Source organism: Pogonomyrmex barbatus, unplaced genomic scaffold, assembly GCF_055798465.1.
Source record: "Pogonomyrmex barbatus isolate J1 unplaced genomic scaffold, ASM5579846v1 scaffold16, whole genome shotgun sequence".
NCBI lineage: Eukaryota > Metazoa > Arthropoda > Insecta > Hymenoptera > Formicidae > Pogonomyrmex > Pogonomyrmex barbatus.
Window position 1 is genome coordinate 5110496 of NW_028297112.1, and position 19791 is coordinate 5130286.

Consider the following 19791-nt stretch of genomic DNA (forward strand, 5'->3'; position numbering starts at 1 on the left):
AATTTTATTCATTCTATCTATATGATATTTATTATTATTATATAAACTCTAAACTCTATGTGAATAATTTTATATTGAATTATTTCATGATAGCGCTTAAAAATCGTTCCGTCGAAACAGACCTTTACTCGCGTGATCACGGTGATTTATAGAGCGATCGATGGAAAGAGGGTCAGTGCTGCACAATGAATGCTCTAATCCTTTGTATGCGAAATAAGATTAATTGTCCTAACTCTTTTACTTTTCTCTCGCCGATTTGACTTTATTTTATCTCGCGAAAAAAAAACTCGAACTTTTTCTTGTCATAATGTAATGTTGTGAAAGGTCTTGTCATATTTTCTTTTGTCTTCTCATATAATATTTTATTTGGAATTATAAGTATTAATTATAAGTAGAACCAAAATATTTTTATTTTATAATAAAATCTATAAACTTTCAAAACAAGAATTAAATTGTAATTAAATTTATAAAATTTATTCACACATCAATCGATATTTTCTTACATTCGCTTTAACATTGTAAAACAAAAAAAAATTTCTTAATTAGAGAAAAATTAGTTTAACAATTATGAACTTTATTGAATTTTGCTTTATAGTTTGTTATCTTTTTTTTTTACTTTGTTCATAAAGGAGGATTCGTAATTATCTATTATCTATTTTGTTGGCGTTTAATTAAATCGAAATTTTTTAATTCATTAGTTTTCGGTTTGTGTTAGTAAAAAATATATTCGATATATCTACCGCGTTTGATAACGAGAGATTGGAACGCGAGGGTCAGTAGTAATTAATACGAACAAATCTACTCGAGCGTAAAGTAACACAGCTAATTACCAGGTTGCACTCCTAATTAGCATATAATGGAGAGTAAAGCGATCGTAAACAAGAAATCGTCTAAATATAACGTCAGTTTGCAGTAAAACTACACTTGCGCGTGTATTTCCTTGAACTTTCCATGGTTAACAAAATGTCAATTAAAGGCTGATTCATTGGATTATTGATATTTCGCGAGCGAGGGTGGAATATTAGTTTGCATAAAGATCGTGGGATTTCTTAAAATCGGTTGCTATTTCGAGCATTAATTTTCTATCAAGAAGATTTTAAACAATTCTAATTTAACTATTATATTTGAATTTTAGAATAATTTTATCAATAAAAGTTGCTGAGAAAATGATATTCACTTTTTATATCATATAAATTGTTACATGTTATTGAACAATAATATAATAAAATTATAGTAAATATAATTGTCTCCGAGTTTCTTATCTCTCTGTCTTCTTGCAAAATGAACCTTTCAAAATTAATAATTGGAACACAGCAATATGAGAAAAAAATCAACTATATGTCTAAGACAAGATTTTTTTTTATTAAACAAAAAGGAAATTAAATTAAATTTCTATTTGACAAGTTTTCTTTGTGAAGTCAAGTTCTCCGATAAGGCGCTCGTACTTTCTTATTCATCCTTCTGCATTCAAGTGATGATGGTTTGAGCCACGCGCATACATCTCGATCGCTCACGCATCTTTATTAACGTAATACTGTCACCATTATCGTGTGCGCATACGAATAGCGTGCATTAAACGCCGCACATCCGTGCGTTTTCCTCATTCTAATTAACGCAAAAATATCTCCTGCGTAAAGCACGCACATAATTTTCGATTAACGGATGCCACGATATATTTATGACATCATCACGCCTCATCATCTCATTAATTTATCAATATGATCAATATAATCAATTCCATTAAACTGTCATTTTGATATCCTGTACTTTCAACATGTCACGATCCATTTCAAAATTATATCAAAATTATATTAATCAGTTAATTATGAAGATGTTTTTTTTTAAATTATTAATTATTTTTCAAAAATTTTTAAAAATTTAAAAAATTTTTTAAATTTTATTTCTAAAGAATCTTTTTCAACGTATTTGTAAAAATTGGTTGTTTCAAAATGTCTTTTATTTTCGAATAGTTCTTATGGCATTGTTTTAGTCTTTATTTTGTTTCTCCTGTAGAAGGAAAATCATAAATTAATAACGTTGTGATTCTATTACATTTATATTGCAAAATATTGTCTTAAAAAATATCTTATAAAATCTTTTAGCAAAAAAATTATTTTGCTAAAGAATCTTTTTCTCAAATTCTTTTATTTTATTTCAAATTCAGTTTAATCAATTGAATCGATCTGTATTTAAAAAATCGATATTCAAATATAACACAGCTTTGATGATTCTTATCATTACTTACAGGATTTTTTTTATTCTGGAAAGAATCTCCTTTTCCTCCTATTTTGAGCGATTAACAATAAGTAAAGATTCTTTTCTTCAAAAAGATTGAAATATTTGTGTTGTCAGGTAGCGAATATTGCTATTCGCACAATATTCGTAGCACCGAATGTTCAAACAGTAAAATCCAAATGTAGATCTCTTGATCCCCTCGATATTCGAATTATTCATTAATAAATAGTACCAGGCGCGACTTTACAATTTGAAATCTTAAACGAAAGAAAACGCGTCTGTCTCTCTCTTCCACCAAAACTCGCGTAATCTACTACCGAGTACTCGCGGGGCATCTGTCGTATCTGTCCGTAAAGTATCCGTACTGCGATTGCATGTAGAACGTAGATCTCGAGTAAAAATACACTTTGCCACGACTTTTTCTTACTCGGAATCGAGAGTCGATACTTCGATACTTAAATACACGAACGAGTGCAAAGTATTCGCGGGGGTCTGTGCCATACACCGATCGCGGGGGGGGGGGGGGACGCGAGGTCTCTCGTCCGTTTTCCTCTTTCCGATTTGTCGTGAAATTTATCCGGATACCGGTTTCGCGGACGGTTTTACGGTTTTGATTCCCTGGTATCGAGTACCGTGGGTATTCTCGCGGGGTTCTCCGCCGTGCGCGGAGTGTCGCGTACTCGCGGAGTGGTGCACCGACTACAACTGTAGGCGGCTCGACGATGGTCGCCGTCGACCGCGCACCAGCACGACTCGGCCGGCCGCAAGTGGGGGTCCAACGTTACCGGGGGTACGTGCGTGTCGTGGGATCCCCTCGAGGGGGGGGCCCCCCTACCTATCTACTATCGACGGCGTCGACGGGGGCCCTACCGAGACTCGTCACCCGTGACTCCACCTCCCACCTGTCGGCCCCCACAGATAACCTCCGCCGAAGGGGATACCTCCTCGTGAAAGACGAGCCGCGATAAGGTGTATCCGCCCGGTGAAGAATTCCTAAGCGGAGCCGCGCCGCGCGGAATCGCTCACGGCCGCGCCGCGCCGCGCCGTGCTTCTCTCTTTAATTCATTAAATGGCTTTTACGCGGCACGACGCAGATCCTCGAGTTGGACTGCTTTAAGGATGTATTATACTTTTTTTTTTATTTACAATGAAAAAATTATAGATTATTCTAGGTCGCACTTAAAATGTTGCGGCGATTTAGAACCTGGATCAGTGGATTTAAATATAAAGTGGATTTAAATATAAAGTAGAAAAATGCTTTAGAAATGTAATTAAGAAATAATTATTTTTCAAATCTATATTTGATTAAATTTTTAGACACTTCAGCAGTCGTTCTGTCCGTATAGATATTTTATAGTCAATCATGATGATTTCTATATCCCGGACGTTCACGTTGATGAATTTCCGAGATTAAGCAAAGATTGACGAAACGATTTTTCTCAACCAGTTTCAAGAGGAAAGGATATTTAGATTGTTCTAATAGTCCGCAGCACGCATCCGGAAATGGATAACGTGCACATAGATCGGATCTTGCCTTCAACCATGCGAAAGGCTGTGAAAAAAAAAAAAAATATCGCGCATAATAGGATGCGTCGGAGATACGTCTCTCTCACGTATCTCTCGATCGAAACGAATAGCGTCGATACCGCATTGCTTACTGCGACGATAATGTTGATTCTCCCCCCGAGGCACGATGGACAATAACGTGCATTCGCCATCGCGGAACATCAATGTGGTAACGGAACTTTTATTACGACGCCGCGAGTTGCGGATCAAATAATAACGCATCTTGAAAGAAAATCCACGATACGCTCGAATCATGCATTTAATCGTGTGATTTTTATCAACTTATAACGAACAAAAAAATTACTCACGGAAAGTATTTTTAGATGATCTACGCAATGATTCTCCGCCGTGATAGAAATGGAGGTTCTCGATACCGGAAAAAAAAAAAAAAAAAAAATCATTACGAGTGAGATAATCGGAAGAGTCATTAAATGTCGTTACTAAACCTACCATAAAGGATTTAAACAAATTATTACTCAACTGATTAGTCAGCTAAGAGAATTTCTTCTAATCGAATTGCACATCAGTCTTCTCTTCCTCCTACGTAGTAGATAATTGGGGCGCGATTGACGAACGCGCCGAATGTTTGATCGATCGTAATGGCAGGCCGCCCCTCCCGCGAATTTGGATGCGGCCATTTTTAGGGTCAAGTGTGGGACACTGTCAGCTGCGGATTTCTAATAAAAATTGTAGGAAAGAAGACGCGGACTTCAAGTAGATCGACTTGGACGGTCGCCAAGTTCGCACGGGATTCTTCGGCGTACAAGTTCAAGGCTCGCAGGGCGGAGGTACGGATACCTTCAAGGTCACCGAGTGTGCAAATACCGTGATATTATGGTCGCGCAAGTGCGGCGGCTTTCTCATTGTCGGCAGAGTTCGGTCGAGATCTGACATAAGTGCAAGGAGGAGCCCGTTCGGTGCTCTATAATCAATCGGCTTAATAGCGCACCGGCCGAGGGCCGGTGCATTTTCTCTCAAGTATCCTCCTTCCCTGCATCACTCGAGAAAGAGAAATTCCTTCGATCATCCGATCTCCGATCTGGCTGGAATTACTCAATGGGAATAACGGAATTAGTCACCGTGCGTGAATCACGGCGGCGCCCAAATTTTTTGTCACGGTCGCAGGTAAAAAAATACCTTCCGAGATGGAGGGACGGATTTTGAGAAGGATCTGGACCGTCGTTGAGAGTGGCTGTTCGTTGATCCATGAACAATCACGTTTTCCCCGCCCAGAAAATTTATAAAAAAAGTAATTGATATCATTATTTTAGAAAAAAATTGCCTTTTTCTAAATTGCGACATTTGCAGCACGAGCATTTTTGTCGATTAAATATAAAACTATATTCAATTTATAAAAGAATATTTAAAAAAAGTATTCTATTAAAATATAAAAAAATGTAAATATTGGTTAAATGTTCCAGATAAAAAAATATATAATTATTATCTATTTTTAATTTTAATTTATACATTCGATAAATAATGTTAATAATAATAGTAAATGGAACGATGTTGCAGCCTGAAGGCTGAGAATTAAATCGCCACAGCGGAAAAAAAATAAGCGTACTTAATCGTCCAGCGGATACGCGACCCAGAACATGAATATTTCTAATTCCACGTAATCGTTCGTCACGTGTATAAACAAGGAAGGTGTAATCACGATATGTCGTATTATGTCGCATTAGTAATAACGTAACTATTTTGTGCCTCTAGTTTGTTATTCAGATTGTTTTACTCCGAGTGAAATGAAAGACTGCACGTTGCATTGATGGAACATCGTACAATGGCCGTGATAAAATAGCCGGGAATATCGATCGGTATGCTGGTAATTATGCGGGCCAAATCCTTTGCAACAGTACCATCGTGTACCATTTTAACTCGCCATTTCACGATTTGCCGTATAAATTAGCATCCGACAAACATTGACAGACCGAATTATCGCAAATTAAGCCCCTGAATGCGATACGACTCTTTAGCACGTCTACTCGTAAATCTGCATTTTATTTGTTATAATTCTATTAAATTACATATTAATAACGTTGGCAGTTAAAATAACTATATTATTTGTATTTTGTTAAGTATTAGCCTTTTTAAATTTTACAAAGACAATAGGCACGGTCTTTAATATTTAACTACAAATACGCATATACTGATATAATATATTGATAATTGATAATTATATATTATATTTATATAATTATATAATATATTATATAGTATATTTATATAATTTATTTGAAAGTTTAAATTATTATAGTTAGTAATAATTTAACTAATATATTTTTAGTTGTAAATCTTAAATTTCTGGCGAGTTAAGAAATCTTCTTTAAAATTAAAGAAGATAGGTGTATTTTAAATAATGATTGTATGTGGAAGAAATAAAATTTTTTAAATAAATTTTTATATTTTTGCTTCAATCAGTATTTTAGTTATGGTGATAAGATTTGAATTTTTAATGAACGTATAATAATCATATTATACATTACGTATTTTAAAAATAGTATTTAGTTTAATTATTTTTTATATTTTTCTGTAGGCATAATTTTTTATTTTTGTGATTTCGTATAATGAAATTTAATAAATCTTTGTATTTGAATAATCATTATCTTATCTTTCTCATAAAATCTCAAAATTTTTATATCTTTCGTCATATTCATAAATGATATCATGATGATAATTATTTCCGACACGTGCACAATTGAAACGTGTAAAAATTAATTTGACACGCGGTTATCTCCACTTTTTTCCAATTATTCGAAAGCGAACAATGTAAATATTATCGCGATCTCGAAGCCGCAGTGATTACATTCATAATTTTTACAGTTCGACACACGTTGGTACACGTTTGATTCGCTTCCTTCATCGAATTAACGAAACGCAAATGGAAGCGCAAATATAAAAAAAAGAAAAAAAAAACTTGAGTTGCAATCCGACATGAGTAATAATTATTTGTCATCTCTTGTCTGAGAATTAACGCCGGGCGAGAATGTTCACGCATATAAAACTGTTGATTCCACGCAAAATTATATTTCTTTATAATGTGCGATAATGACACATTATTAAACGGTGAGTCGGAGCGCGGCTTCCTCTGAGCATCGCGAGTGTTTCATCGCTACTTATACAAAAGTGATTAATACTGTCGCTATAACGTGAGAGCAAATATTATCACAGTCACTCTGTCTTCTGCCCTTCTCGAGACAATCGCGTCGTGACGATGTATTTCGCGGCAAACGGAGCAAACGGAGAGTCGCGAGCGCGATTTCTTAGGTCTCCTCTAGAGAGAGATCTCAATTTAAAATCTTTCGCGACATTTTCATGACCGTTATGTTATCACCGTCGGTAACGATAACGCCAGTAATTAAGCGCCAATCAAGTATTTCCGGGAGAGTTGCGTAATCGCTCGCTATGCAACCATGCGAGAAACGCACGATGTTCCGGAGGGGGTTGACGCCGGGGAATCACTCGGCACCGACATTCGAGGCTCAATTAAAATAATCCTTAATATCACCTTTCGCTTTGTCATAATTGGCAAATTACAGAGGTGCCGCATCTGTGAGCGGCGTTCACAGTCATCTCGCCTGTTGGAATATGCACAGTAAATTCGTCTCGCCATAATGACCGGCGCGCGAGTTGTCTCCGTTTAATTCCGCGGTTGCGTAACGTACGTAAAAAAAAAAAAAAAAAGAAAAAAATACACGTCAGGAACATCAGGAACGTCAGGAACATGAGGACTTTATGATCTCGGGGATTTAATTCTGTCCTTCCGTCCGAGAAACAACTTTTGTGACCGACTCAGGCGGATTAGAAACTAATGCTGTCGTTGCTCATGCGCAAAATTATGTCAATCAATATTTTTACAGGAGCTCGTGATTTATTGCTAAACTATACAAGGATGTTGTAATTAAAAATCGTAAGATTTTTTTTAAAGATTGGTCATTCTGTGTAGAAGGTGATATGTAACATGTGCGGAAAATTACGCGATCTGATAATGAAAAACTATATTTTCATACATAATATTTTTTATATTCTTTTATTTTTTGTAAGTTTTGTTACTTCGCGTTGTTAATATAACAAATGTGACATTACAACGTGGTAAAAATTTTGTCTATTATATGAACAGCTGCGAAATATCAAGCCTTACAAAAAAAAAGCAAAAAGAAAAAAAATCAAATCTTAAAATATATCTTTTATCATCAAATCACAATTTTTTTAACTATATAGAGATGCAAATTTTTCAAATGATCCTTATATTCTATCAATGTATAGAACATTCCTTTATCAATTATATGTTTTAAGATTATTTTATTAGATTATTAATTATTATTAAATAAAATTATCATTTATCGTCTCTTCCTAATTCTTGGTTATCGAGTCACAAATTTAATCTTCGATGAAGAAAACCTAGTTTATCTCTCATAAAATGTTTTTTTGAATACCTTTGAAGTTTCTTTTCATCTTTTCAATGGAATTTTATCTGAAAGGAGCGGAACATCCTGGAACCGGCTTCGGAACCGGAATGTCGAATGATAAATCACATTTTCGGCACACGTGGTCGGGTGCGCCCTCGCGATCGCGATCCTTGTAATTCAATTATGACGTTATAATTGCGAGATCCTTATGACTCAGACGTAAGGATAGGTCTCGCACGATTAATCTCACTTTCAAAGCGGCTCTATGCTCGGCTGCCTCTGGCATTAGCGCAAGTCACCGAGAACTGTGGCGGTAGCGCTCGTCAAGTGTGTACCGCTCGATAGATCGATCCGGATGAAAGAATTTGTCTTTATTGATTACACGCGGCCGTGTACCTCCCCGTGCTCCTTCTCTTTCAAGAAGTGAATCATCAAGAGAGGTTTAATCCCCAAGAGAAACTCGTCCGAAGTGGAATCCGAAGATCAATTCGAGAAAACTCATCTAAAAATTCATATTTCGAAAGAAAAAAAATGAAATTTATACTAATATAGCAATGAGGAGCATAGAAGCACAGAATCCAAGTGCAAGCGGTATATTAATAAATGAAAAACTGTTCACACTTATTGTTAGATTCCCCTGCGTTAACTTCTATACCCCTCATTACTATGTTGGTTTTTAAAACTTTCAAGCTTAGCGATCTTTTTGTTTTTGGAATTTATAATTGTTTCGCTGTATTTATAATCAACGTTTTTTTAATGGACTGCTACCGTCACGTATATACGATATTTCATATATATGTAGCAAAATCATTCTAAGATTGCCTTCTTAAGTGTCAGGTTAGAAATTAAATTGAAGAAAAAATTAATGGGCAGTTAGATCTTCAGAAGAATAATAAAGCGACACGAGTTTATAAGTAAAACATATTAATCATATGCAAATATAAATGATTTTACATAGTAGTTCTAGCAAATAAACGATACAATATGAAGATGACCGTTGCGCAAAGAAGCGAGTAAACGTTCGTTACACCATCAGTTTTATATGCCCGAAGGGCATGATATCTCACCAGTTATCAGCTTCGCGCATTCCTTCCGATCGAGCATCTGTTCGGAATCACAAATCTTCACAATCAAATTTCACTCGACACACACTTCTTCTTTTCTTCATTCACTTCGCGGAATAAGAATAGCTGATTTTCAGAATTTGAGATCGCTCTGACCGCGCTCTTCTCTCCAAAATTGTCAAGTTATCCATTTCCCTAATTTTTAAATAATTAAAACAACCGTAATATTTTTTTTAAGTACGGGATATGATTTCTCATAGCTTCTGAAATATGTTAAATAAGTAAAGAAGAAGTGTGTAGTTTTCAGTCATAGGTTTTCCGTCACTTACATTCCTTTGTAAATTTCCGCGTGGCACGATACAATGATCCACGATTTTCGATGAAATTGATCTCGCGATGATAATCGAGAAGAGATCGAAGCTAAGAGATCTCGCCGCTCATCTCACTTTCGTTGCGAGAAAGATCGCTTCGCGAGAGAGAGCCGCGACTTATTTGTCTTTCTTAATCGTACATTTTGATGCGAGGCTTGGACGAATCGTCTGACTACAAGATCCTGGACAAAATGTGAAAATTGACAGTCGAGGTAATCGCAAGAATGGACGTTTCCTAAGACGAGAGAGCAAAATCGCTAGCTCGATCTTCTCGATTGATCCTAATTGATCGTATTCCGCAAAAAAAGCATGCGGAAATTATAAATTCCCGAAAGACCAATACCAACAGTGTCATGATAATTGAATTATTATTGCTAACGAAGCTAAAACCGCAAAAACTCCTTCGCGGATCGAAGTACGTGTGTATGTATGGGCACGTGTCAGTATGTATGTATGTATGTATGTATGTATGTATGTGAGTGTGTCGCGTGTATGAGTATATCGTATCCGTGTACGTGATAAAAGATACAAAAGGATTGTCCGAGTGTGCCGGATTTCGCGAGGATCGAGAATGAGCGAAAATCTCGGCTGCACTGATCGGCGAACGGTAGCCTACGATGTTCGATACTCTATTAGTGATAATTAATGGTGATAATAATTTGTCCTTCATCAGCGTATGAATATATGGCGTGCGCAACAATAAAAGTTCGCATCCTTCATAGTCGCATGCATCTCTGTCTCTACGTGCGCACGCTCCATCACAATATATACTTGCATCCTGCACGTTAGGTGTGTGTATGTATGTATGTATGTATGTATATATGTATATATATTTATATATGTATATATATATATATATATATATATATATATATATATATATATATACGTATGCATGTGTATATATGCGTGTGTATGCGTATATAGATACACAGATTAGTGATCATATATCCATATACGCACACCACCTTAATATGACACACACACTTTCTCTCTCTCTCTCTCTCTCTCTCTCTCTTTCTCTCTCTCTCTTTCTTTCTTTTTCTTTCGCGCTTATGGCAATATAATGGTAGTATATATTTTTACATGCAAAAACAAAAGTTTTTATCACAGTGGGACAGCATACATTCGTTAATAATGTAATATTATGTCGACTTTTACTTTTACCCCCACGTCTCCGTGCTTCCGTACAACTTTCGCACCCGGTATGATCCTCCTTCGCATCCGGCATCCGCATCACTGATTAATGATCGATAATTATCGCCTTGCAGCAAACGCCCGTTTCCCATTCGCACGTACGATCGAGCGATCCTCCCCGATCGGGTGGTTATGAGGAGAACGGCGAATATCCAATGGGAGCAATTTTATATAATCAATTAATTACATATATTATATATGTCGCTAACTGTATGGTGATTACAAGTTATATCAAATTGCTCGATTGGCGCTTGATTTTGCGGTTACAATCGTTAGATCTACAATGATTACGATATCGATTTATAGCGGTTAATTCGATTTCTACGTTTCTTCGTGCATCTCTCCTTCTTGTTCCTCTAACTTTTGTGTATCTTTTTCATTGAGAAGAATCATCTCGCCAACGGCGCCAATGGCGCCTGGCCAAACGCGAGAGAATTTTATCGGTGTAATAATCGCGCCGTTGCATGCAAATACGCATAGTTCATACATAATTTGAGTTCATCATCGTATCTCTCTTTTTCCTCTCTCTCTCTTGCTGCAAGGCTACCTCTCATTCCCTCCCACTCACACGCACCACAACAGCTCATTAGATTCATCAATTTCTTATCACTGCTTAATCGTCAGAATCAATTACGTCAGCCTATCATGAAATTTCGCGCCCATCCGGCTCCCTCCTTTCCCCTTCTCATCGACAATCTCTCATATTCGTTTTGCTTGTACAAAAGCTAAGGCAAAGATTATTTCCATTCACTCTCTTTTCGTTTTGTTTTTTTTTTGTTTTTTTTTTTTTCTTCTATTACTCCCTCGCTTTATCGCTGTCGCTGTCAATTCTCGGAGATCACAATGCAACGCGCGAGAAAGCGAGTTGTACGACAAAATGTTCCTCCACGTGGTCTCGCACGCTCATCTTTAGGGCCAGCCCTTGCTTCATTAGATCGCGACTCCTTCGTAACTGCGAGTTATTTTTTTTATCTACTCGAGTATCGAGCACATAAAGGCCAGGCTCACACGCACATATCAATAACGTCATTTCAACGATAACGGTCGACACGTTCCTCAAATCGATGAGGTACAGGTCGATTCGGCGTTACGTTAAAGTACGACTCGACGAGCTGCACGGTCGACAATTGCAAAATACGAGCAATAATAGTTAAGCATAAATGTGGAAAAACCGTGTTTCAGCGCCCCGACAAGTGTGCGGTCCGCGAAAGGGGCACCGCGATCTTCCGAAATAGCCGATCTTCGTTTTTCTTCGCCGTCGAAATTTTCATCCGCCTGAAATTTTAATCGCCAGGAAATCCTCGCGTGCACCTAACTATTATTGCGTCACGCCGACGAGATGACACGCATCCCGATTGCTACTTCGACGTGGACCGATCCTGCCGAAAACATACGCGCCGTTGAAGCATCGCTCTCCTTCTTCTCTTTTCCGTTCTTTGTACAAAAGAGCGATCGGCTCGGATATCGTAAAAACGACGCCGCGGCGGGCTCTTATACAAAAAAAGAAAAAAAAAAAAAATAACGAAAGAAAATATTTGAATCACTCCCGTTTTGCGATACGTACCCCATCTGAGGGGAGGAAGCATACATATATTCCCTCCCCTTCAGTTCCTTTCTTTCATAGTGTTTATCAAATGCAATTTCTTTAAATTGCTACTGTTTCTATTTCAGTTTCCAAAATTAGATTTTGATTAAAAACTGTGGCTTTTGAAGAGTCATAGAAAATATTTTTTTTATATTGAACATAATTTAACACACACAAACACACAGGAAATAACTTTGATTCACTGAGACGATAAAATTTTTGCTTGGATACAACAGCCATTATGAAAGATGGGGCCATGAGAGTGAAAATATAAAACTTATTGAAATTTTTATCGGTTTCAATAGCGGTTTCACTAGCGCTTATGATTATGATCCGCCAATCAGCTTACATTGATAGGCACGCACACGCGATTTTTATTGATACGACGGCAAGATTTTCTTCGATACACGTTTGGGCATTACTTTCATATTCGAAATATTCGAGATCGTTCTCAAGATCATCCGGTTACTTGAAGAAATACTTTATTCTATCCTCTAATACATAGTGTCGACTAAAAATCTGAATCAATCATGACTTAAATAAAATATTTAAAAAAAAAGAAGATACTGAATATTTACCTTACAAAAAATTCTCAATATTAAATTCATTATTTAAATAATAAAAGAAATATTAAGAAATTACTTTAAGAGTTATAACTCGTTTGTATAGTTTTTTGATCTCAAATAGGAGTCTTTCTACTTCCTGTTGTTTAGCATTTTCTGTAAATGTGTAATTTCAGATTTTTTTATCGACACCGTGTGATCATCTGAATGGACTTTGATTAATTTATGTAGCATTAATAATGAATTAGCTCTGATTGACGTGTCAAAAACTTCGTTGTAAATCGATAAAAATAATGAAGAATCTTCGCAAGAGCAAAGATCCAAGTGATGAAGAAATATCGCACGAAAGAGATTTGATGAAGAAACATGGCAAGAAATGAAGAATATATTTTGATAAAAAAATATTGCGCGATATTCTTGCCAGACGAAGACCCGTTTTTTGTAGAAAGAAAGTTCTCAAACATGGGGAAAAGAAAAAAAGAAAAAAATAATCCGTTTATTATACTCCGTTTTACGAAAGACAAAATAAATTTCGGCGAAACTTCGTCGCATAAATCAGAGAAAGAACGCAGGAGTAAATCCCGTGAAATTGGATGAAAAAATATCACGCCGAAATATCACGCCGAATATATCTTTATATTTCTTACTCCGATATATATTTCTATAAGGCAAAGCACACGATTCGCGCAAATTTAAAGATACATGAAGCTCGACCGTTCGCAATTTAGGATAAAAATTATCACGTTAACCAACATATCTATCAAAAATATTAGGAAATAAATTTGCAAAAGTTCGAGACAATCAATTTCCGAGCCGCAATCATCGCACGATCTGTCCGGAGGTATGTTTAAATGACGATCGGATAGATCCTTCGATCTTGCGCTTGCTCTTGACTCGGTTCGAACCAACCGTTTCAAATCCCGTGGGATCGGGACCGCGGGATCGCGAGGTCGCACGTGTGTGTGCCTGTTCGAGAGCCTCCTCGACGAGACTCGCGCGAAGACGCGCGATTAATACAAACACGACGCTTCACCATTTTTATATATATATATATAATATAACATATGTATGTATGTGTAATACATAATATATATGTATGCATATGTACGTACGTATTATATTATAAATAATCAATTAAAGGTTTGTTTTGAAAGTAAGTAAAAATATATGTAGATATATACTCGAATATATATATATATTTTTTTCGTTTTCCTCTTTCTTTTCCTCTTTGTCTCTCATATCTGCACCATATATATTTCTTGACGCACAACGTCTCGCATCTATATAATATTTATATATATATTTATATATATATATATATATTTTTTTATTTATATAGCTTCGTTTATTTATCTCGCTTTTGTATCTATTCCATGAGTGTGTTGTGTGTATGTGTGAATTCATGTGTATGTATGCTGTGCGCGCGCGCATTTGTATAAATGTAATTTTTCCCACTCGGGAAAACAACGACGAGTGCGACTCACGATAGTTTTCGAGACAAATAACAATGACTTAAAATAGAATTTTCTTCTTCCATCAATTTAGATTTTTCACATTTTGCTTTTCCTATTAACGCTTACTAAGTATTACTATAAATTCAGAAAAATATAACAAGTCACTAATAGAGATATTCTAATCCAATCAAAATTTCCTTAAACAACAAAAAGATAAAAAATTATCTTATTCTTTTAATTTCTCATAATTCTAATTATATTTCGTAGTTATTTAATAATTTTCGATTTTTAAAACATTTATTTTTGTTAAGATATAAGATAACCTCGTGCACACGAGGATATAAAATAGTTCGAGAGCTTCATGTTTCAAACGTATAGCTACATTTTATATCATCTTTGTCTACATAAAATTTAGAAAATCGAAGGATTTTTGTCTCTAAATTAATTTTTCATTAAAAATCGTAAAAATATCGTAAAAATATACAGATATAATATATATATAATATATCATATCTAATCATTATTTAATAACAATCGTTATATTACCGTTAATCATTATTTATTATTAACATAATATAACAAATGTAATATTAATTACGTCATCAGACCAGAAATTTTATCGCGAGTCGTTACTCGTCGGTCATAATATTTGTATAACTCGTCCTTAACACTATAAAAGAGTTGTCCATCGTCATCGATTCGTTCCCTTTGCACTTTCTCTTGCGCCCTAAGATTAACTCCCACGAGAAAAATGATCAAGTCGTGCCTCAAATCATCCCAATAAAACTCGACGAGTTCTCACTATTGTCCATCATGCGAAAGGCTCAATTACTTAACACACGACACGCCTTATGATAAAAATTAACAGTCCGACAATCATGAGCGCCCCAGAAAATCGACCGCGGGACCATTCCACATCGTCGAGAAATCAACGTCGTCGCTATCCTGCTCTTCAGAGAGCGTATAATACGAAATAGTATAAAATAATAAAAAGCGAACAAGGCCTCGAAGAGGAGAACAGCACGACGAACAACATCGAAAGAGAATCGAAAGAGAACGAAACGGAAAAAAACGATGGACAACAAATTGGACAATCACGTGGTAGCGAGCCAGGCCGCTTGCCTCTCCCGCTCCTCTTCTTCTCCCCCCTTTTTTTTTCGTCTGTATAAAAAATCTTAAATCTAAGCCTACGTAATTCGAAACATTTAAAATGAGCAAACGAGCCTTTCGTTCACCGACTACGTTTTCTCCCGCGCGTCATTTGCCGCGCGCTCCGCGCTTTTCTTCAGAACGAAAAGGGAGACGCCTTGCCGATCTTCCTCGCTCGTTCGCCTTTCGTCGTACGATATAAATCCGGAAGAGATAAACGCGTGGAGATGAAAAGTATCGCCATTCATGTCACTCCCATACATACATTCCACATGAATCTAAAATTAACGTACATCGCGTTTTGAAATGGCATACTTTGCATTCGCATTCTTCAATTTATTTGCACCTAACGCCGAAAGGTGATGGTTTGATTTTCAATGTGAATATTAATAACAATCGAACGACCGCGTTTAGATCACGGATGCCGTGATAACAATCGACATTTATTTGGACATGTTTGATAAAACACTTTAAGATTTTTCTAAAAACACGATTTTTACTCTATTCCTACTCAGATATAACGGATAGATGAGATTGAAGGAATTAAATGTTGAATAATAATAATTAGTTTGATCTCAACTCTCCCTTTCTCCCTCTTCTCTCTCAATCATCATCACTTCGATATTTATAATCCAATTTATCTACTCAGATCGCAAGTTTACGTTTTCCAACTTTCTGTTCGACTTCGACTATGGTGATAGAAGAGGAATTTAAGGAACCACAGACTGCATTGAACGTGAAGCGTTTCCGATACACTCTCGCCATTTACCGACCGCTCTGTAAATGTGAGATTTCTCAGACACGCATCCGTGCGCTTTTTTATTTTGCTTCGTGATGGTTCAAAAATCAGGACACAACAATCAGAATAAAAAGGATAACAATATAAAAGATAAAACAAAACGTTTCTAATTCTCATTACATGAATATTGTTCATGTCGCAGGATAAAGACTAGCATCAACAATTGCAAATTGTCAAATAATTTTTGTTTCGTATTCATTTTTTTTTTGTATTACTGGCAATTTTACTTCTTAGTTTTCATATTTATTCTTATTTCCAATTTTTGCGTCCTGATCTTTCCTCTCATTGCTGTTACCTTTGAGACCATTCAGAGTCAAGATAAACTCCGACAGCGAGAAAGATCGACTCGACACGTTAATCGCGAGAACGATACATTGATTTCTTGGCAAAAAGGAAAGTTTAAGATTACATTTGAGGAAGAAGAAAGAAATATACAAAAGTATAGAAAGTATAGAAAGTATAGAAAAGCAGAAAAGAAAAAGGATGATGAGGAATTAGGGACAAAAGCGATCGGAAACGACAAACGCGATAACTTTTCTCCCCTCGCTCACAGACAATCCGAAAAAAATCACAGACAATATATAGATATAAATATATAGATATATATATATATATATATATATATATATATATATATATGTATGTATGTATGTATATATATCCTTTCTCACAATTTGCTTGGCGTAGCATCTGAAATCTAATGTATAAAAAAAGCTCTCTCTTTCTTTTTCTCTTCCTTTTTTTTTCTTTCTCGTATCGAGGAAACTTCGTCGCAATCCGCTGCGGGACGCGATCGAGGAAGGCCGACGGAGATGTTCGATTCATCTTCGCAAGTTAACTCGAAGATCTAGCTACGAGAATCGAGCGAGTTCAATCTTTCGACGACTTGAGGAAATTTGAAATATAATATATTATACATGTTACAATGCATATTGTATCATTTGATAACGTTCCATGGAACAGTCCTTTAAATTTCTTTTCGGGAAAAATGAACCTGCGAGATTCTCGCTAATAGCTTTTCGGTTATTATAAAATGGTATAAATACGCCTTGTGGTTTTACGTGAATTTCGCTTGACTATGTTCTAATATCACTATCGTAATTCAGCGTATCGAAAAAAAAAAAGAGAAAACGCCGTTTATGAGAATGACGCGTCCTTCGTTGGAGTCGCAAATCGTGTTCGCAAGAGAAGCGATTGGAAGTTTCGAATAACAAAGAAGTGACCGTTATTCGATTTATGAATCACTACGTTTAACCCTTAAAAGCCTAAAATGATCGTACTAGATATAACATGGTTACGTTGCAAATCTTGATTCATGTAACGCGAGAGTTGATATACATCTCATATATCAAACGAAAATTTTCAAGAAAATAATAAAACGTAATTTAAACGTAATTATAAAAGATATTAAATAGTAACGAGTAGAACGTGATTCGTATTTATTTCACAAAAAATTATGATTGTGACTTATATAAACACATGAAATATGTTTATATAGTTAATATGTTTATACAGTAAGCTTTACTTACACATAAACATTCGTTCAGTGATGGCGACATATAATTATAGCAATTGAAAAAATATACTAGACTTTCATAAATAATTTTTACAATATTTTAACAATTTTTTTAAAAAAGCACATTATTACACGTACACGAGATAGATAGCTATCCTATGTGGCTGAATAATAACAAATTATTAACTTAAAATTAATTTCAAATTAAATGATCGCTCGATACGAGCTAATCAGCATTTGGGAAAAATTCAGACTGTTAAGGGTTAGACGATTATATGAAGTACGACTACCCTGATTACCTGAATAATGGAATCTATGCGAACAAAGCGGACCTTGCTATCCCGGTCGCTGATTTGATAACGTCTTTTTAATAATGGTGACACTTTGGAGCGAATCAATTCTGCGCAATTATAACCGTCAAGATCAAAAACAGATTTTGTTTCGAAGAACAAAATCTCAGTGATGATGGAAACGTTATAACCCCATTGTAGTGTCGACCCTTGCAATGCAAACCTCTCCACGTTGTGTAAACCCTGAGGGAGAGTGACATCTGTCATTGATATTGTTGGTCCTGTTAATCGAGAGGTTCCCAAACTTTTCTAATTTAACAGTTTATTAAATCTGATATCTATTCTTTGTGTCTCATTTGTGTGATAATGTTAACAAAAGTGTGTACATGAAACGTTTAATTGTTTTTTTATCACATATGTAGAAAATAGAAATCAAATTTCAAATCTCCTCTCGTGTTTACTTATCCTTATCATATTTACGGAATAAGATTCAACAAAGTTAAGCCTTACATATTAAAACTGTCTCTAAATAGCAGTTATAAAATGTTCAAATACGTATTTAGTCACATTCAGCCGTCAATATAAAAAAGTAGTTCGGCTTTCCTAGCTATTTTTCAAAATCAATTCACTTGTTTCTTATTTCTGCATTCTCCCAAACATGAGTGCCTCTTCGGGGTGTTATGATGCGCTGTTTGGGAACCCCTGCGTTAATCGAAGCGATTATCGCATCACGATAATACACGTATATATCTAATTCTATCGCTAGTACTTCTTACGATTACTATGGCTATTGTAGCTTCATCGAAGTGTTCCGTGTTTTTGGAGATCTTGCGATCTACCTATTGTTCGATGATAATTAAACAACCGCGACACTCGATTGCGCGCTTTCACGATATTAATCTGCGCGACGTTGTTTCCTCTCTCACTGTAAAACATACGCATAATTATTGTACGCGATTTTAGGAAACATTCCGAACGAAGGAGCATTCTGTTTCGCAGCAAAACGTGTTCGAACTTGTCAAGGAAGGCTTGCGCAATACAGTCGATTTCTGTCGATTTCAGTCGATCACGTCGGCGAATGACGCTTGTAGCAGCAGAATTCACGTGTGGGTGTGCGCACATGCATGAACGTACTCAGACTCGAGCGGATCCTGATCGCGACGCTCGACAGGCCAATATTATGTGTGCGGCATGACGAGTTGATTCTCGTGGGGTGGTCGTGCGAACGGCGATTGATTCTGAATATGAATCTGCAGCTGCTTCTGCTGGGCCTGCAGCTGCGCGAGTGCCGCAGGCGGTGCAAACGCGGGATAGGCCAGAGTGGTAGTCAGGCACTCGTTATGCTCCTCGAGGGAATTCTGGGCATAATGCAGCACTAGATGTTTCAGGCTCTCGTGGATGTTGTAGGGCTCGGCAAAACCATAGCCACGCTCGGTGGCATATATTATGCAGTGCTGAACCGTGCCATTGCATCTGTAACATCAAGATTCTCATAAATAACATATAATCACACAAATCTTCGCAGCCAACAAGCTACAATCTTTAGAACTGAATTATTTGATTTCTCAAAGGAAACCTTGAGAAAGAAATTAATTT

The 19791-nt window shown here is 36.1% G+C and overlaps 1 protein-coding gene across 2 annotated transcripts in view; it reads right to left on the bottom strand.

Annotated features, from left to right (window-relative positions):
- Positions 1-9114: 9114 nt before the first annotated feature.
- Pi3K21B (phosphatidylinositol 3-kinase regulatory subunit alpha) overlaps positions 9115-19791 on the bottom strand; it is a 39014-nt gene continuing 28337 nt past the window's right edge. For both annotated transcript variants that reach the window (XM_011644590.2, XM_089074093.1), the window contains exon 13: positions 9115-19668. In XM_011644590.2, coding sequence (XP_011642892.2) covers positions 19374-19668 — 295 coding nt within the window. In that variant the 3' untranslated portion in view covers positions 9115-19373. The remainder of the gene's footprint in view (positions 19669-19791) is intronic.